The 21,172-nt window shown below is 42.6% G+C and overlaps 1 protein-coding gene across 1 annotated transcript in view; it reads right to left on the reverse strand.

The window, feature by feature from the left end:
- Positions 1 to 848: 848 nt before the first annotated feature.
- The window catches only part of sgcd (sarcoglycan, delta (dystrophin-associated glycoprotein)), a 115,822-nt gene continuing 95,498 nt past the window's right edge, over positions 849 to 21,172 (reverse strand). Inside the window, exons 7-8 of the mRNA XM_079171724.1 lie at positions 13,848 to 13,971; positions 849 to 9,203 (exon numbers count right to left, since the gene is read on the reverse strand). Of these exons, the coding sequence (XP_079027850.1) occupies positions 9,018 to 9,203; positions 13,848 to 13,971 (310 nt within the window). The 3' untranslated portion in view covers positions 849 to 9,017. The remainder of the gene's footprint in view (positions 9,204 to 13,847; positions 13,972 to 21,172) is intronic.

Consider the following 21,172-nt stretch of genomic DNA (forward strand, 5'->3'; position numbering starts at 1 on the left):
ACAGGTGGCTCTGACTGATCCCTACAATAACCATCAAAATATCTGAAACTAAATACACAATTATACAAAAAACTTAAATTAGTTTACCGCACTGTTGGCCTTCAACATTGTTTATAACTGTTTATTTCCTATTGAACTATTTACATCCTTCCTTGCCTACGCAACACTTTTCTTAATCTCTCAGTGAAACACTACTTTCAGTTTAACTGCCGTCCTGAATTATTTTCATCCAATTAATGTCCTGCGTTCTTTGCGGTCCCCTCTCGAGCACGCCAGGAATTCGCAGTAGTACTTTTGTGGATTGGAAAATGAAGGTGGCGGTTGTTGTCTGGCTCTGGCGTCCAGTAAAAACTTCAGCGGGGCCCAGTTGTGCAGTTGTGCAGTTACATCACATTACAGTCATTTAGCCGACGCTTTTATCCAAAGCGACTTACAATTCAGTATCTGTCTATACACCGTAGACACAGCTAAGGGAGCAATTTGGGGTTAAGTGTCTTGCTCAAGGACACATTGACATGCGACTAGTGGAGTCGGGGATCGGAACCGGCGATCCTCTGATTGCAGGACGGCCCTGCTCTCCACTTAGCACCACCTTACATTTCTCGAGGTGCGCATCGCTCTCTGCGAGCTCCGCAAGCTTTTTCGCAGAGGTGAAAATTCGGCATTATCCCTGGACCTTTACGATGGGTTATGTGTTTCTATAGTGATCTCTGGATCCAGTAAATGTAAGACCATCAGGGTTTGCCGTGTGTGTGTGTTTGAAGGGTTTCAGTGAAACACTTTGTCACTGTGTCAGGTGGAAGTACTCGTTTTAAAATAAGTTTATTGATACAGTTTAGATTGCAACTCATAAATACAAACTGTATACAGAAAGTATAATCAATTTAAGAGCATTTACTGACATAATTCATTGCATTATCACAATGTGTTCTATATCCCTTTGTTTGCATAGAATGTGTGAGGATGCCCTTTGCGTTCATCACGGTACACACGGAAAAAAACAAAAGAAAGAAAAACAATCCTGTAAGTTACGAAATGACAAATCAAATTCTCAATCTCACAAATCTCAGATTCACAGAATTGGAACTTTTTTGGAACATTTTTTTGAGGGGCCAAGAGTACAAAAAACATCTACTGCTTTGAAACAGCTCGCTGTGTTTAATCTATGTGAAAACGTGACAGAATGACATCAGAAGCGTCGGAGTGTTTTGTTTCAGAGTCCTTGATCTCCGCTGAAATGAAACCATTCATTTTCAAAAGGTCGCATGGCACGTTCTCGTGAAGGCGCCCTGCCCTCCCCCCAAAAAAAGAACAAACAGGAGAAATGACCACAACTCATCAAACAACACTGCAAATATATCGGTTAGCATTTCTTTTAGCCGCCGTGGAATACAGACCGTCCACGTTTGACCTTTTAATTAAAAAAAGCCCGGCCAGCTGGTACCTCTGGCAGGTGGAAACACTTCATTCCAAAGTGTTCATGAACACCATTGATCCAGTACCTACTAGGCACACACACAGTTCAAGAAACAGCTCAAACACAAAATATACTTTAAGGGTTTTACACTCACTGCAGATGAAACAGAATTCAAATACACGGCACTCAACATCTTGTGGTACATCTCTCGGTAACGAGCTCAGGCAAAAAAGCAAATTGATGAACAAAACAAGCAAATGACACCCAGAGAAGAACGTTTCCATCCACCAGATGAAAAGCTGAAAACACTTTATTATTCTTTTTTTGCTGACCTAATCAGACGTTTAGAGTAGAATCAGATCCCAGGACAGCAGCAGCTTTCCCGCCACACCTCAACTCAAAATGTGGAAGCCAAATGGTTTGTAACATACAAAAACTATATAAAATAATCAAGGAGAAGCTGTTCCTTTTCGGCATGGCAATGTTAAACAGCTGACTTGTAATGCTGTTAGACTAGTCAAATATTAAAAGCAGACTCAAAGACACACGGGTGATTTGAATATTTAACCAGATGAAATCACTTCTTTTGGAACTTACTCAACAAATAAACCAGCCTCACCGACCCAACAACAGGCCACATACTTCTAAATGTGTGTTCAAACATTTTCCATGTTCATAGTTCAAGTAAAGCTGCAATGCATTCCACAGACGTCGTTCCTCTTCGTGCTGGCTTTTAGGTAAAACAAAAAGCAATGAAAAGCCTTTCTCCTGTCAGCTGAGGCACAAGACACAGAGAAGCCCGGTCAATCATTCACTCTCGTCTTTATAGGCCAGAGTGGAGTCATCTCTAACAGAGTGGCTCTTTTGTATGAAGGATCAGAAGAAGCTTTTTTGTTTTACTAAATCATGTGAAATGTTTGCGTTTCTGTTAAAAAGACGCTCGACTTTGAAACGTCCTCAGTCAGCCGTCAGTGAACCGACAAAGAAAGAGCCGTTGAGTGAAAAGATAAACCGGGTCAAAACCCTGATAACAGAGTTAAGTTGGCATATCGAATGTGTGATTGATAGGGACGCCGCTAATCCTGCTAACTTTCATCCTTTGATAGTTATTGTCAGATAAAGAAATAGCAGGCAGAGAGCATTTCAATGTGACTTGTTGCCAGTCTCGCTCTGATGCAGATCAGTGGTTCTAAAATATCTACAAACAGGACGAGAACTTTAATGCCACGCTAAGATGTAGACTTTTTGCAGTGAATCTGAAAGCTTGAGGTTAGCTAATGAGCCGACCCGCTGAAAGCCCACACTCCACACTCCGGGCCTCCAGCTGCTCTGAAACACAGATCAAACGCTCTCTCTGGAGTCTGGCCTCGCCGTCATAGGGTGAAGAAAGCGAGGAGCGCGGCTTAATCTGCGGGGTGGCACCGGTTCACTTGGGCCGATAACACGGCCCACAAGAAAGGAGGCCCTGAAAACTGTCAAATTAAAATATGCAGAAGGAAGTTCATGCTGAGCGAATGTGGACAGTTGCTCGACAGCAGCTTTAAAACGGACCCCTTTGTCTGTTTTAAGGGATTGAATATTTGACTTTAAGTAACGGCACGGTTTCTACAACAATTGTTGGCATCTAGAGGACAATAGTGTCTTTGAATTAAGGCGTGGACTTAAACAACCGTCTGCTTTTCTCCGTACAAAACACAAAGAGACAGTTCAGACTATTTCTCCTGGAATAAGAAGCTTCATTAACACCGGACAGAAAGCTCCAGGGCGTGTTTGCTTCTTATTGGCACGTCAGCTGTTTCTACGCTCAAGAGACAAAGAAAGGCATCAGAACTCTCTGGAAACCAATTTCACACATACGATTACCCACGTGCCATCAGAGCGATATAGCTCCATGAAGATGAGGAAGATATCAACCAAATGTGGAAACTTGGTGATTCAGGAAACGGCAGAAGATAACACACACACTGGAGAGCTGTTTTATGACATGTTGGGTAGACTGAATACTGTATCATGTCCCAGTTTCTGTTTGGATCATCAATGATATGATCAGGGGACATCATGGGATGTAGTATAAACTATAACGGTGCATCATTTTTAACATATTTTTCTGGGCTTCACTAACTTTTATCTCCATCATTGAAAACTGTTGCAAAATGATTTTTTTGGGAATTGAAAAGCTCGATTTCAAAATCAAACTTGTGTGGCTTTGTGAAGCTTTGTTGTCTTGACATGACAAGACCATCATTAGCACAACGTAGCTACGGCCTCGTGTCGTATATCGATTACAAATAAAACACATTATGCAATTAGATGCGATGAAGTCGAACGTGGGTTACCTCATGATTCTGTGTTATCTCCGCTGTCCCCTATCCACCCACTACACTGTCGAGTTGGAGCAGAAATGTTTGCGCTGCAGATGAAGAGGAATTTAGTCCAGTCTTGCTCAGCCTGAGGAAGCAGATGACTTCCTGTTTCGTTAAGGATTAGACGCCGTCAAGTCACATTTTTCTCAGGTGGCCTGAAACCAGCATCTAAAAAAAGTCTGAAAACTTCAAAAAAACTTCAAAAATAATTTGTGTTTTGACTTTCTTATTATTGCCTTCAATGCTGTGTGACATCTTGTTCTGTGTGTCAGCATTACAGTATTCAGAGCAGCAGGTACAGAAAAGATAAAGGTTACATAAGGGAAGCATGATATTCAGGAGAATTAGCATGTTGAACCATCAGCTTGTCCTGTTTTTGAGATTTCACTGACTTCTATAGAGAGCGTGAGAGGAATATCGACCGCTTTAATATATGCTACAGAAATGTCAACTTGGTGAACCACCATCTGTAGATCAACGTAAACATAATACATCCTGAATACCGGTGCATCCAGTCGAGCTAACCCGGAAGTTAATTAAAAAGAAGCTCTCTAGTCTCTGACATTTGTGACAGTATGTGTTTTAACGTGTCAACGACCCCTTTGGGACGATGTCGAAGCTTCAAGACAGTTGCAGTTGTTGGATGCTTACAACATGATCCTCGTATTGTCAAGTTTAATTGAATTATATAGTTGAAGAAAAAGAGAAAGTTCACAAAGAAGTCTGCAGCGATAAAGGTTTCTTGTTCAGTAGGGAGAATTTCATCTTTTTTTCTTCTGGTCAGGGAGGATCCAATGACTACTGCAGTCAATTTCAACAACGCCTTTTTATTTTGGCATCTTTTAAAACTACTCCATGAACGGCAGTTTCAGACTGAAGAGTGAAGAACAATTTAAATTTGCAGGACGGATGTTAGGAAGCAAGTACAGAGCACTCAGCGTGAACACACAGGGCTGAATCACAGAATGCAGTCTGATCACCTTTAGGTTACTTACACTCCAAAATGTGTGCATTGTGCAAATATCTTGAGTCTGATTGATATTGTTTATGATCTGATGATTGTGTTTTCTGTATTAATCCCATTGTTGTAGCTCAGGGTTAACCCTGAGCATCATTTCCTTCTCTGCTTCTCTTTGCTTTTGGTTTCTGTGTTTGCTTCTCTGAGAATCATTTAACACGTTCTGTGGAGCATAGGAACAAAATGAAAGCTCACTCGTAGTAGCACAAATTTACACACACACACACACACACACACACACACACACACACACACACACACACACACACACACACATCACACCTGGAGAGAATGCAAAGACCTTGGGCCCAACAGAACAGCAACAAAACAAAAAGAGAGCAAGTTTGTGTTTGTGTGAAACATCTGAGCTCAGCAGGAGAGACGAGTACAGGAAGGAGAAGGCATACAAACAAAACCAGCTTCTTCTCCACAGGCGAACATTGTATACATTGCTGTACATGCTAACTCAATGAATCCGTTAGCATTATTTTTCTGCCATTTTACTATAAAACACATAGTGATGTACATTGTAAAAAAGGCTTTCCTTTTTGAAAAAGAGCAGAATTTTGTCCTTCGTCGGCGCTTATTGTTTGATGCGCACCGACGTGGTTGTGTATACATTATTTACAAATACAACCGTACAAAAATGTGTATTTCTCTTGTGTACATGTATTTCAAAAAACAAATACAACAGATAAGTTCCATTTTGTTGTGAAATATTTCTGAAAGTACTTTAATACGCAGCGACAGAGAAGCTGAGACAGTGAGGAGTTGGGTTCACCTGACTCTGAGAAAGGATGCCACACTTTAAACAACACAAGATGTGAATAAATGCAGTGTGCTACTATGATGGTGTTCAGGAGTTATCACAAGGCACTGGGTCAAAAGGTCGAGTTTCTCGTGGGCGATGTCACCAAAGATCTTTACGTCTTTACACACCAAACGAAAACAATTTGGCCTTGAACATTTCTGCAAACCACGGATACGTTGAATGTCGTCGTTTCTGAACAAAAAATATATATTTCATAGTTACAACCACATCAGTCTTGTATCATGCTTGCAGAAATGTTGACTTTTGGTTTCAAATGGGACACGAACAGGGTTCTCCTGGGTGAAAGTCCTGTGTTACGCATAGGAAAGAAAAATGTGAGACATTTCCGTTCAAATCAACGTAGCAAGATGGTCAGAGCAGCAGCCATTGCATGTGTACAGTTGCTTTTACGGACATTGTAGTTTGCTAATCTCCATATAAACTACTGTACTGTTTATTTTTTTTACTGACATGTTCCATATAAAGTGTACAACTTTGCAGATATGTTCATTAGAAATGTTTCCACGTTGGCAGTTGCTAATTCAACTCCACTGCCAGACGAGACCATTGATGTTGGAGGACTCTGCTAAATATCCAATGACAGACAATTTCTTTTTTAAATTGTTGCTTGATAGATATATGGCCACTACACTACAGTTTTACTGTTAATGATCATTATAATAGGGTTTGAATAGAGCTAGGAAGCAGCGCTGCGGTGCTTTGGTATTGCATATAAATACGAAACAAGATCGAAGTGCCAAAGCGGTCTCCACCTAAAAACACAGGAAAAGAGTTCAGACATGAACATGCTTTCATCATCCGAACCTGTTCAGATGAGAAACAAGTGTGCAAAGACGTAAAGATCTTAACATGTTGGAGAAAACGAATGTTTTCGGCCGAGTAGTCTGCATTAAGCAGCGGCCATCAGACCCATCAGTGCTGTTACCTGTCTGTTAAACTCCACAGGATCATAGGTTTGCCACTCAAATCATTAACAGAAATACACGCGTGTCTTCACACAGAATATATGATGATAAAAAGCAAAGTAAGAAGAGCGTCATCCCAAACCGGGGAAGCTAAAGGGCTAAATAGGAAAAACAACTCATCCTTTTGCAGAGTCAGGTGGCATTAGCAGGGGTCGCTGCGGTCAGCTGTGGCTGAAGGTCTTTGCATTCACACAAAGGGGAAAGAATGGTGATCGGGATGAAACGGAACTGAAATCAGAGATCATGTTACTCGTTGATGCCAAAGAAAGTCTGTGTGATGTGCTTCTTCTTGCCACAAGTGCATCGACATAAGGCACAGGCACAGTTCCCCTCCTTCAACAGAGTGGCTCACGTTAGTTTGTTTGTCCTTTTTGTAAAAACGTCCCAGTGCAAGAAACAAGTAGGGTGACCACCGACGAGGTTAAAGCAGCTCACATTGAACATTCGTGACGTGTGTTTTACGCATTAACAGAACTCTGACAGACGTTATGTGAAATCAAAACAGCTTTCTATTCAGATTCAAATCAAACGATTACATCAAATAAAACACTAAAAGCTGACCAGTGGTTTAGTAGTTTGTGTGGCAGAACGTGTTCACATCATATCACAAGAAGTGTAAGAACATGTTCAAATGTCAAAATACAAGTCAGCTAAACAGCTGTTGTTAACACGGACTAGGTTGGGTGAGTGTGATATGATGTGAACAGTCATAGTTTATCATAATACACTTCAAACAGATTGTAACAAAGACCAAATGAGCTGAATGTTCTGTGGGCTAATTCACTGTAATGTTTTGTGATGATTTAGACCTCAACAAAGAAAGACTTCCTGTCTGCCTTCTGAACTGGAATCACCTTTGACCCAATTGTTTACAAGTTCAATTGGAGATTCCCCACTGTTCTGCTTTTAAGCATCATTTTTATTTATTTTTTTCACAAAATCCAAAAGGGGGTTTATGTATTGGCACACTCGCATAACGTAATGCGTATACACATATACAGCACACACACACTTCTGGATTTGGTATGTGTTCAGACTGAAAGGGCAGTTCATAAAGAGGTCTACCTTCCAAAAAAGCCCCGTGGATGTATTAAGAGAGCTGGAAACAGTGTCACCCCAGAGGCCACTGTGCAATTCCAGTCCATGAAGGTGTTATATTGGTAAAACGTTCACGGAGCCTAGAATAGTGATTTTAACACCAGTGAAGTCTGAAAGGCCGAGTGAGCCGGTGAACTGGAAACCTTTTTTTTTTGATCGAGTGCCGGCCGAGCAAATTAATGGGTGCCATTTTGGAATCTAGTTCTTATAATACATCCATGACACGTCTCCGTGTTCATTACACCATCGTTCAGTCTGAGTCGTTGTGATTTGAGTGCTTATAGCCGACATTACGGGGCTTTAAAATGCCTAATGAACGACGGGAAAAGTATAAACCCTTCAGTTATCTCAGCTGGGGGGGTAACCATCAGAGAAGGACAAAAAAAAGAGAAGACGAGGAAAATGGGGAAGAGGAATGAAGGGGAGGGGGGAGTGGGCGGGGCCTGTTGCCATGGGTGATCACCCTAGTGATTCTCGTTACTGATATGCGCTTGAGGGAGACGGGGGAACAGATCGGTGTCTCTTCTCGTAAATCTCTGGAGATTTTCTTCTCAGTTTCTACCAGGAGGCTCCTACGAGCAAAGAGTGTCAGTGTGTGTGTGTGTGTGTGTGTGTGTACACCACGTACACTACATGTATACTGTGTGAATGCATGTCTGTAAGCTAGTGTGTGCATCTGCCGTATGTGTGTACGTCATGTATGACTGTTGGGGTCAGACCGATATATTTCCATTAAAGTCCTTTTATTAAACAGCCAGTCACTGTCCTGTGTATATTCCAAATATCACCTCGGTTTGTATAAAAAAGTTGCAAAGATTTTTTCTTTTCTTTTTTCTTTTTATTCATGTAATTCCGTTTAAAAGCCTAATAACTCCTGCAGTGCTGTGTGTATAAAGAGCTTAGAGAGATGTGTGTCACACAGTGGAGAGTTTTAGTCCCGCGATGCTCTAAATACAGTTTTTAAAGTTTTTTTCCACTCTGAAACGTAGAAAATTAAGGGAGAAAATATCTTTTTAGCATTGAAATATTGGCACAAAAGACCAGCTGTCAGCAGCTTGAATCCAAAATTTCTGGTACTGGCCTGTTAAAACATATCGGTTTAGCCTAAATATCAGTCTGATAGTGTAATTGTAATGTGTATACATTAGTGTGTCTGTATAGGTACAGATTGTTGATCTTTCCCTCAGCTCAGGCAGTCTTTGTATCTAGTGTTTGCTGTTTATTGATCCTGGAGGCAGGCAATATGTGTACTTCTGTCTGTTTTTGCCCGTTTTTTTTTCTTTCAGGATATCTGTGTATTTATTTATATTTGTATGAATCAGTCTTAAAGGCAGACATTGTTGCTGATCTGGCAGGTGGATCCAGTGCCGGCCTGGGACAGGAAAAGCCTCCCGTTGGGACAAACGCAAACCTCGTAGACAGTCTGCCTGTTCCCAGAGGACGAGGAGCTGGTGGAGGCTTTCCCCTCAGGCAGCCGCATCAGGCGAATCCTCCGAGCATCCAGAGAGATCTGGTGGAGAGGGAGAGAAAACTGGTGAAATTGGAAACACAATAAGCAGATCTCCTGTGGGACAAATAGGAAGAAAAGGGAGAAATAGGCAATTCGAGGTTGTTTCAGAGATTCTCTGACATTTTTGGGGGACATGCAGATTTAAGTGGTATTAAATGGCATTCAAAGTCAATGAGAAACAAAAGCATGTCAAAGGCTATATATACAAATTGTCTGAGGGTCCCATAGAATTGAAAATATCTTATATGTTTCTTTCTTATCTTGTCTTAAAGCGGCAGTCAGTAAGATTTCAGTCCTGGGTGATTTGTCAACACCCTATCAGATCTTTGGCTGTATGTGTTGGATAACCAACTGGTGGTTAGTTGGATTAAATGGCGGGGGACCTGCTGGACAGAACTGGTAAACCAACAAGTGTAGGGAGGATGAACTGGGAATGTCTGACTGACTGAGGCCCCGGTCTTCGAGGTTTTCAACTACCACCTCTAGGATTCTTCGTGCAACCGAGGAGAGGGTTGGGACATGGAATCCGAGTGCAGCTACGTTCAAAACCTTCACTGTGGTCGGAAGGTTGCTGGAGCCTGTCATGGTGGCAAGGAGGCCGTCAAGCTAAAGAGGGGTCTCCAGAAACATTCCGTTTTTGAGGTGCAGCTGGGGGGAGGAGAGTGTCCGATTAGAGGACTTTCAGAATTGCATCTCTGCTCTTTGCAGATGATGTGGTTTTGTTGGCTCCATTAGACCTTGACCTTCTGCAAGCACTATGAGTGAGAAGCAGTTGGGATGAGAGTCAATACCTCCAAGAGCTCCGTATGGACCCTGTTCTGCAGTGACAAATACTTCGCTCTTCCTCAAGTCACCTTGTAGCAACCAAGATTCATCAACTTTAGAATCGTTTCTCCAGTAACTCATCTTTAAGTAGCGTTATTACGGATTCAGAAAGTCTGATATATTGGGTTAGTTTGGACTTCTCAGTTGAATTATTGTGACTTTGGACTTGTTACCCACTTGCTGTTTAAAAGACACGTCTAAGTTAAGTAGTTTCTTGTTGACTGATGGTGAATTAAGGTGTTTGGACTGAGGCCAGCCAGACAGGACTGTTCCGTCGATGGTCACGATGTGTAACTTCTGGCAGAAAACCAGCTACATCTCAACACGTCGTAAATCTCCCTAAAATCACCTCACCTCAATAAACATCTGCATCTACATATCCTGCCTCTGTTCAGATCACAACCCCACATAATGTTTGACCTCCTTACAGTCAGGATTCATTCAGACTCGGTCAATCATTTGCTTTCTTTATAGGCTAAGAACTCATCTTTTTCCCATTCATCTTCACCCCGGCTCACCTCCACTGAATCATGTGTCATGTGAAGCAAATCTCTTCACCCGCTCTCCATAGCTTATAAGCTTTGTTTTTCATGTCACATCTTCTATCTCACAGGATTGGACTTGCACAAATCGTGTCTGTGGCTCTTAACATCTCAATATTTTTGTTTGCATAGAATGTTAAGTGGTCTTGATATTGAACTCAGTAGCAGACTATATCCATTTTCCCTGACATCAGATTTTATGTATTAGAGATGCATCAATCCACACTTACAGCGCAATTCCAACTCTTTTACACATCTGCACAGTGACAGAATAGCTGAGTGAGTGCAGTGAATGATGGAGGTTGTGTGTTGAATTTGAAGTACACAGTGTGAACTCTCAAGTGGCAGTAGTAGTATCCATGAGAAAAGTCACCCAGAATGCATCTGCTTGGCATCATCTCGATGGACAAATATCTCATGGATTGCGGCAATGGTAGCACACAGCTACTCATCCGCTCATTTCATTCCCTTCAACCCCACATTGATTGGAACAAACTGCCTTTCTCCCACTGCACAGACACGAACCACTGCTGCATGAATCCCATCTATCTGCCCTCTCCTCCCTCTCCTCCCGGCCTCCCGGGGCTCGTACAGAACTGGTATCTCACTGGCCGAGGAGAGGAGGAGCTCTCCAACCATAAAAAAAGGTAAAGGAGCCATTACCAGGCGCCTCTGGGAGGCATCGCCATCAAATGACCTGGAACACTTTTAAAGCAGAGTCTCAGCTGACTACCTCAGACAGCTGCTGTTGAACACATCTTTCACCACGAGGGGCAGACAGTGTGAGACACCGGGTGTTAAGTGTGTGTGACTAGATGACTTCATGTATGTGTGAAGCTGAAAGAGTGCTTGTTTGTAGTGAAGGACAAAAGTATATATGGACGAGGCAAGTAAAGGTTTTTACAGATTTTCTCTCGTCGTTTTATTTTTCTAATTTCCCAGGACTCTCCCACTTTGCGCACGTTGATGATGCACTTTGCCTCTGCATTGTACTCTGCATGGGGAAAACCAATCAGTGAAGCCATCTCGATGTCTACACGATGTCTGTGCTGCAAAAGTAGAACGTTAGCAGAGCAGCATGCTGCAGTCCTCCATCATTGTCTACACAGAATGTGTTCAGTCACAGTGCTGAGTGTTGGTCACCCCACATTCCTGCAGTGCCCAGAGTCCAATACACAATCACACACACAGTGTGGTCTTACTTTGTGATTGTGTATTGAAGTCCTTGTGCCGCCTGTTGAGCGCTGTATTGATGGAAATAGAAAAGTACCTGTTCCGTCAGACTCAAATGAGACTGACGGTGAAAAACAAAAGCTGAAACGTAGATCACAAGGCGAACGTAGTCACCATGACGTCACCCATTTGGTTTGTGGACGACCGTTTTGAATCCAGCTTGTGGCTCAAGAAGGTGAAGCTCTGCACAACCGGACGCTATCTTTTTAGAATCCAAAATGTTACAATCAACTTTCATGAAATTTAAAACACACTGAAAAATGGTTAAAGTTCTAGGACAAAACAAACAATCCCAGACCAGACAACGCCACGGTAGCAACCTGTCAATCAAAAGGTAGCCCTGCCTAAAGCGTCCCCTGCTTCATGGTCTATTTGACTCTGAATGGGCCAATCATTTACAAAACCATGCTGCATTGAAGACAACTTGAAACAAGCGATTGAGGCCATAAACTCATGTTTACTCAGTAAACAAAACAAGTGAGAAGTAGGGTCAAGTTCTCAATGACTTCTATACAAAGAGTCTTCCTGTTGGCCATTAGAAGGAAAAAGACACGTCCACACTGGCTTCACTGTTCAGAAGCAAGAGGTTGCCTCCTTGGCTGAAATGCCTCCAGTGCCTCACAGAGTCCACACAACATTTTGGAGGGAGGAAAACAATTACCTTGCATCACAGCTGGGTGTTTTTAGGTGCGTCACAGTACATCACTGCTGTGCACGGTGTGGGAAAAAACAAGTTGTCACCTCTGGTTAGACTGGGTGAAGTTACCCTTTTAGAGAACATGCATGTGTAAATGTTATGTGACTCTTGAGTGGCTTCAGGTGTGCGCGTGTCTATTTCTGTGTCTGCTTGTGTGGTTTTTGTCGGTGTCTAATGACCAAAGCCTCGGCTATTGCCGTGGCAGTGCCGTTGGGGTCCTGAGGAGAGAGAAAGAGAGAAAGGCTGTGTGTGGATGTGTGTGACAGAGGTTTGACAAATGGACATTTGCAAAACTAATGGAGTGTGAGAACGTGATTCTAATTATATGAATTGACCATCATGAGCTTAACGGCCTCACTTTCGACCACACAGCCGTGAAAACTGCAGGGAGATGAGGTGTGGGCGTGGCTACTTTGGTTACTTTTAATCCAAGGGCACATTGCGGAAACAGTCTCTCTCTCTCCTCGTCCATCTCATATCAGAGCTCGTCTCGACGTATGGAAATGTTTTTGTGGGAAACTTTTAAACACTTTCTTCTCCCTAATCCTCCTTCGCTGATTTGAACAGATCTGACATGACATGACTGGAGCAACCTTAGGTGGGAAATCCTTTTATCAGCACAGCCGGCTGTGATGAATGTGAGGACTGATGTGTGTAACGAATCAGGGGATGGTTGGGAGGAATTTAGGAGCAGGGAGGAAAGGATGAAAGAAGCAGCGTGAGGATGAGAAGTGCATTAGCTAAAAGGGGAAAAAAATGATGGTAAATAGGCAAAGTTGAAGACAGAAAATAGGACAATGGAAGTAAGAAGGAGACAAGACATGTCAGGAAGCTGGAAAAGACTCAAAGATTGATGGAAAAGAGAGAGAAAGCATGTGAAAGACCCAAATAATTGGTGATTGAAAGGAGGATGGGCAGCGAAAAGAATGAGAAAAACAATCAACTCCTGTTCTCTATTTTCCTGCTTTTCTGTGAGGCTCTTTCAGATTCTGGTGGACGGCCAGTATGTGGGGAAACGGCCACCAGCCAATAAGCTAAATGCTGGTCCATTTTGGCGGAGGGAGCTAACTATTGTTTGGATCGCTGTTTGCTAAACATAAGTTTGGACAGGAGAAATATTGAATTGAGATACAGCCCCATCAGCCAGTATGGCCGGAGGACAAGAGAAATTAATTTCTCAACTTGTCAGCACAAAGAGTGGAAGTTTTTGGTTGTTGTGCCGAAAGCACGTTCGAAGTAAGGGGACTGCATTTAACGGCAAATATCCCGGACAAATCCAGGTGTTTTACCTTCACAGCTTTGTCATCAAACAAACAACTTAATGAAAGGTTACAAAGATTGACTCACCTCTCCGTCTTTGGACTCCAGTCGCAGCTCGTTCCTGCAGATAGCCTGGATGTCTCCTGCCTCAGCCAGGATCTGGATGCCTTTAGGAGCCTCCATCAGTAGGGAGCGAGTGGGAGACTCGAGCCTGGGAAGAGTCAGAGGAAGAACAGCGCTGTTACTGATAATGTTTGAGTAGGACAGCTTTTGTCTTAAAAACAAATGATAGAAAGCAAGACAAGACAGAAGTTTACGCCGTGAATGAACCCACAATTAGTTTTCTTTGTTATGATCGTCAGAAAATTGGAATTGTTCCATTTTGTTCCATATGATTTGTGTCAAACCTAATTTAACAAGGTCCTGTAAACGAGCAGTCTGTTTATTAGGCTGTTTAAGCTGTCATTCTGACACTGTGCAGGACGTAGCAGAGATTTTCTTTTTATCACTTTCACCAACAACAAAAAAAACTCTTTGTGGATCATGGAGGGAAAACAAAAATGGCCCCAGTCTCAACGTTTGCAACTTAAATTCGTCCTCACAAAAAAGATACACATGCAAGAATACCTTTCAAGGACCACCACCATAAATGGAGTAGAAATTGAGTGGATCTGACACTATGGCCCACCTGCATGCTGCGCCGGCTTAGACATTTCTCTACGAGGATTAAAAAGCAGCCCACTCCTCTTCACATCTTGACAAAACCACTCAGAGCCACGAGCCGATCTTTACGGCAAGCAGCAAAGGTGTCAAAACGCTTCAGTAGATTCAGACCTGCAGAGGAGGTCTCTGTAGACTTCCTGTCACAACGGCAGTTGTGGAAATAATACGTGATGTTTTCTCCATAGGGAAGGTTTTCATTGATATCCCACACACACACACACTGTATTATTCAGCTGGGGGATTGTGAGCTTTAGTTCTGAGTGAGGAGCTGCTTTTAAAGGTTCGGTTTATATGCACATTACACAGTGTATGAGTCAATCATCTACGCCAGTGTTCTGGGTCTAAGTAAGAATTTAGATGTGTTTGTGTCATGTGTTCATTTGGAGTATTCTGTTGATTGGTTGTCAACATGAAGACACAAAAGCCTCGTATGTAACAATATCAAATAAAGCTGTTTGCAGGTCTCTTGAATGTTCCAAATGACAGGATAGTATAACAAGTTGCACCAGCGAAAGTAACACAAGAGCAAGAGAAAGAACAGAACTATCTAGTTTCCAATGTAATCCCCTGTAGTCGGCTGGTGTCATTCTCTGAATATGCTCCTGGCAGGTGAACAAAGTCACCTAAGCAGTGACCTGAATTCCCCAGAGGATGAAGAGACGAGCTGCTGTAAAGTAGCTGGTTGCACTGTTACAATAGTAAATGTTGAAACAGGGCAGCAGCAAACTTTCAGCAAAGTAGAATAACACAATATGTCAAGAAACCTCTGTTTGAGTTCAAACTCCGGTTATCTGGCGGGAAAAATGTCGGGGTGGAGGACGGACATGTTTCACCCCAAAAGTAGTATGAAGCACTTCGGATGGGCACCAACTGGTGCATGCCAAGAGAGAGAAAAGAGAGAGTTCATCCTAATTATCAAGTCAAAATCTGTATTGTCTTGTTGGCTCTTAGTGTAACTTGTTACATTACAACGTTACAGCCATTAAAAAGTAACTCGTTAGGTTACAGCATTACCTATCGAGAAAACTAACTCGTCAGAGTACTTTTGCATTTACAAAAATTAAAGCTTTGCGATTCCTTGCACATGTTGGTTATATTATCCAGAGGGTGTGTAGCCTACTTTTCATTTTTAAACATTGACTCTACTTTCCTTTTCCCTTTTATATTTCCCCCCAGTATTTTATCTATATATTTAAGTATATTTGTAAAAAAAAGGCTGCGAAATTGTAGCATGAAAATTGTCTGTTTATTTCACATTCACCATAAGGCCAGCAGCGTCTAACCGTACAACTTGTCAACATAAACACTTTAGCTGTGACCAACAGCCGTTTGATGGGGAGCTGAAGTGGAGTACAGACAGTTTCAAGAGAGGCAGTCCACCTGAAGCCCCGAGTAAACAACCTGCCCACTACAGGGAGTTTGAGTTTTAGATCGCATGCAAACACCAATATAAATGTGTACTGTGACGTACAATGTGCTTAAGTAACACAAATCATTACAGTAGTTATTAACCACTGGCTGACCTGTGGTGCCTCTCCAAATATTTCCTTCCAAAGGCTCAGTTTATTGAGGTATTTCAGGAACTCTCACGGATGCACTGCCTGAGTCACAGTATACCGAAGGGAAGAAATGGTGACCAAAAGCTGACATACGTGACAGAACCTCCTCTGATTAGGAGGGTGAGCAAGTTTACAAATTAAAACTTTAATCTCCTTTGCATTACCCTTTGCTCTCTGCACCACAGAGGGTTAAGCCTGAACACACATTAATTACAGTGTGTGAAACATGGTGATTAATCAAACGCACATCATCTGTACGCCTCATCGTCGTGGTTTGATTTTCAGTTGTTCAGTTGAAAGACTGAATTCAAAACGAGCGCTTGATTAAATTGGATTAATTAGCAGCTTTCCTGTCTTCTCTCCTCCAAACACATCGGGCCGATCACTCACTCGGCCGGCTTGTTTTATTTTAGTTTCTCTGTCTGTGCCTGCGTCAACAGTGCTGACACAACCCATTAGTATTCTCGTTAACCGATGCCACCGGAGGGCGAATAAAAACAAATTAGAGCCGGCGCAATTTAAAACTGTTGCGTCTGGACATTAAGTGAACATGGTTGAGACTTTAATCCTACGCTTTGCAAGACAACAGAGCAAAAAATGTGTCCCACGGAGGTCGCGGTGAGAATGAGAAAAGGTTTGAGAAAAGCTCAGGGATGTAGAGCTCTGGCGCTCTGGCTTTGAGTGGAAAAATGGAGTTTGGTGGTGGGCGTCTTCAAACATCCGACAAGCCATTTTTTGGACACTGCCTTCACCCCCCTGTGCATCCTCATCAAGCTCGGTGGCAGTCTGAGGCCATGAAAGCCTCACAGGTTCATCTTTGGATATACTTGAGAAGGAGTTATCCATAATAGAAAAAAAACGTCTGTGGCTCTCGGTTGAGGTACCTGGATCTTCACCCCTACAAAGAAATACTGTAAGAGGAGGAAGAGAGAGGAAGTTTCTACGAAATTGAAAAGAGGTATTCAGTGTTTGTGGATGTGAAGGCCTCGCTCCTCTCTCATCCTCCCTCGTTCTCCCAGGTTGCTCCGCGGGGGGTTCAGGCCACGGAGTATTTCTGTCCCTCGGTTATATGACTTTTCATTTCCTCTACACAGTCCCCGTGAATGATTTGACCATTTCCTTCACTTTTTTTCTGTCTCGTTTTAATATAAACAGTTTTTCATATTTCATAATACAAATCTAGATTTAACCATGAAAACTGGAAGCTATATGCGTACAAACCAACTTCAAGAATGCCATGCGATGTCAAGATATTTACTCTTTTCCAGTTTCTGTCTCCTGCTTATTGTGCTGCTTACATTTGTCTTTGCTTTATAATCTTATTTCCCTGATGTCACCTTTTACTTTCATGAAAGCCACAAACTAATTCCCCCACAGCAATCGATAAAGCTTCACCTTGTTCTCCCTCTTGTTTTCTATTTCACTTTTGTACATCCTCCTCTTCCCCTTTCTCTGTATTTTTCTGGCAGCTGGGATCAAAGGTTAATATCATATCGCCCGCCTTCATATAACAGAAGTTATTGGAGTCTATTGAAGACAGAAAATGTAAACCTGCGGGCAGCGTTTGCACTCTCCGTCTCCTCTACACGTAACTCCTTTGTCCTTGGCACTGACGCCTTCTCCAAATTTTCCTGTAACTGTTTCTTGCGCGGTGTGAGCACAGCGGTCAGAACGGTTCGGCGTTTATAAATATATAAGCAAACGGTGAGTTGAGATCGGCTGCCGTCGTGCCACGCAGCAAATCACAGGTTAAATGGCAATCTCGGGCCGAGGCGAGTGCAGCTGATTGCTTGGCGAACAGCCGGACACTGCTGGGGAACACACCATCCGCTGAATTACTGAGATCAGTGCAAGCTGAAGGTGTGGAGGATGACGATGGGGGAGGGGAGGGGAAAAGAAAGGTGCGACTGTGACATTAGGCAGGACAGAAACAGAAGTGGAGGAAGAGAAGTGTCATGGATATGGACCTCAGTTTGCTACCTATTCTAACGCTAATGTGCTAAGGTGCTAATGGTGAAAGCTAGCAGCAGACGTGCTCTCTTTTGCAGTAATGTAATATGCTGCCCATTATTTCTAATGGGAATATGTGTTTTTTGGCCCCGATTCCTATTCTTTGGTGTCGCAGTATTCCTTTTTTGGTTAACTGCTTATGACGGCGCTGTGCAGTTTAATGCCGTGATAAATCAAACAACAAGGACAAACAGAGAGACGATGAGAGAAGTTTAGGATCAGAGATTAATATGGGAGAAGCAAAGTGAGCACAATAAAACAAAAAAAAGGACGTGAGCACGTGAGGAGAATGAAAGAAAGAACGAGAGAAGACGAAGGGCAGAGGGATGAGAGGAGAAGAAAGAGGAGCAGCAGATCAGGCTCGGAAAGGAGGGGCTGAGGGAAAGACGGTGGATCAAGGTAAATTGAGGCAAGAAGAAGAGGAGGGTGGAGGGTAAGTGAGGGCAGGATGAGGATGAGGAGGGACCGCGAAGATAGAGCAGGCATTGATATGGAGCGAGAGCAGGGGAGATTGGAGACGGCAAGAGTCGAAACAGGAGCTGAGATGGAGAGGCGAGGAAGACAAGGAGAGGAAGAGGAAAAGATACAGAGGAGAAAGAGCTTCAGGCAACGTTCACCGAGTCTCTGATCTCGACGCAGACCACTGTGAGGTTGGTTCGCTGAGGACAGCAAACGTAGGAGACTACTTCTTACTGAGTCATATAACTACAGTATACCTGAACTGTCTATATTATTGTTTGCCGCACTCTATAAACATGTTGTGAACATACCGTAGAATATTGAATTCAGCCTCCTGCTGTGCGTTTTCTGTACGTCAGCTCAGTTTCAATCTCAGCACAATAATATGACAGAGTGAAGACCGCAGGGCACTAAAAACTGTCCATACAGGAAGAGCTATGGGACAAACATCACCAGATTGACTTTAGGTGAGTCGATCAAAGTTTTCATGATGTGAAAACTTTTAGTTTCTCAGCTCCTGCTGGAAGTGATCTCATTTCACCTGAAGAAAAAAAAAAACTCACAATTCTTCTCGCAGCTGTTCCCGTCGCTTCCATTTGGTTCTCACAGTCCCGCATTCACTGTCCTTCTTATTGCTTCATTTTTTATTCCTTTTATCTGTGCTCTGAATTGGCCGGGACATAAATCAAGGTGAACTGTCAAATTCACCCGACGCTGCCATTTCACTTTCACAAAGGTGTTTGTCAGATGCAAGGACACATCCTGTTGACAAGGCATTACCTCCCAGATGGATATGACGCTTACTGTCAATGTGTGTGTTTGTGAGATGTGTGTGTGTGTTGGGGGGTTAGCGCGATATCCCGAAATGGGGTTTGAATCCTTCGATTACTACCTGCCAAAGGGTTCGGGAGAGATTAGAGTAAGATTGAATTTTAGCCACGCACCGACGAGCTCGCTCCACTTTTCTGATGTAATTGGATAGTTTGTGCCATATTTCATTCTCAATTGACTGCTTGTCACCAAAGATGCATAAACACTGGGGAGGAGGAAAAGGAAAAAAACACACACATCGCCCTCGACTCTGACTGACAAATTATACGGACAATCACATGATGAGGGGCTTTGGAGCGGCGCTCAGAAATGATCTGCGCATCACTGAGGGGACTTTTTTTCACCGTCTTATTATTATTCGAAATGATGATTTTGAAAGGAAAGCAGCAGTGATTGATGAATCACAGTTCATCTCGCCGCACACGCAACTGAAATACTGTTATTAGATATTTGTCATCAAAGTCCTTCTCTATCCAAACCCTAATTCTCGTCACACGTCTCGTCTCTGCAGCATTTCTTCTCTGTCAAACAAAGCTCCACTTTTCTCCTTTGTATTATGCCTCCATTCCTCGTCTGTCTTCTTTTTGTCCCGTACTCCTCGTCTATCTCGGTCTGTATCTGACAGGAATGAGTCCTCTATTCTATTTTCGCTCTCTCCTGTTTTGCCCGTCTCCTATACTTTTGTCCTTTCAAGCTCTTTCATTCCCCCTCACTTCCTCTCATTCTTTAATCTTCACACTTTGTACTTTAGTCATCTCTTCTTTTCTCTCTTTCTAGAATTTCTTATTTTCACCTCACAGACACTTTCCATCTCCGCCTCTCGTTTACTTCAGATCAAAATAATGTTACAATTTTGCAAAGAAGATGTAGGTCTGGTTCCTGCTTGAAATCTGAATGGAGTAGGTATTAGCAGGGTGTTGCTGGTTTTCAGCTCTGTATGACTGCTGTAGTGTATCTGCTGAGGCACCAAATCAACATTATTTAGCTTTGTATATAAATATGATTTCAGGGAAATATAATGCAAAGATTATAAAAAAATCTGTGAATTAAGAAGAACATTATTGTTGAACGGAAGTGCAAAATGTTCATCGCAAATGTTTTATGAGGAGACATCCATAAAGGAAACCTATGGTGCGTTCAGAACAGGTCTCGATCTGAGAACAACCTCTTCCTCACAACCTTTACTCGTAAGAACGACACATGCAGCTAAAACTCAGCGGTTGAATGAAGTCAAATAACGGTTTCATCCAGTGACAAAAACAAACATCCACGGCAAATTTCATGACAAACTGGGTCCTGGATTAAGAGCTACGTTGTCGTGGATCAACGCCTTGGTTCGACCTTGGACATTTGGCTCAGTGATGGCTGCGGGTCAAAGGTCAGGGCTTCACCTAAATAAACTAAATCCTTTAGGCACAAGAATGGCCAACAGGTGTTTTGATCGTTGTCGTTGGTAGTAATGCTTTACATTTACTCCGTTACAGGAGTCACTTTTTAGTAAGTTCAGTAAGTGACACAAAATGTTTTCCATGTTGTTTTGTTCAAAGAGATTTAACAGCACTTAAGAACACATCGTTTTTTCAATTGTCTGGTTCTGGATATGGCACTGTTATGTCAAATTACATGCACTTCAATGTTGTTATCACCTGTTTATACCATTACTGCAAAAAAAAAAAAAGGACAGGAAGCAAAAAAATATACACAAACATTGTTGCCAGCTGTGTTTTTTCAGGCATTTAATGGTTCTTCACAGGTGTTTCCTGTTATTCTGCTAAATTAAAGGTTGCAGGTTGTGTGCAGGGAATTACATGAGGTTACCAAAACCCAAAA

This window comes from Pholis gunnellus, assembly GCF_910591455.1.
Source record: "Pholis gunnellus genome assembly, chromosome: 13".
NCBI classification, from domain to species: Eukaryota; Metazoa; Chordata; class Actinopteri; order Perciformes; family Pholidae; genus Pholis; species Pholis gunnellus.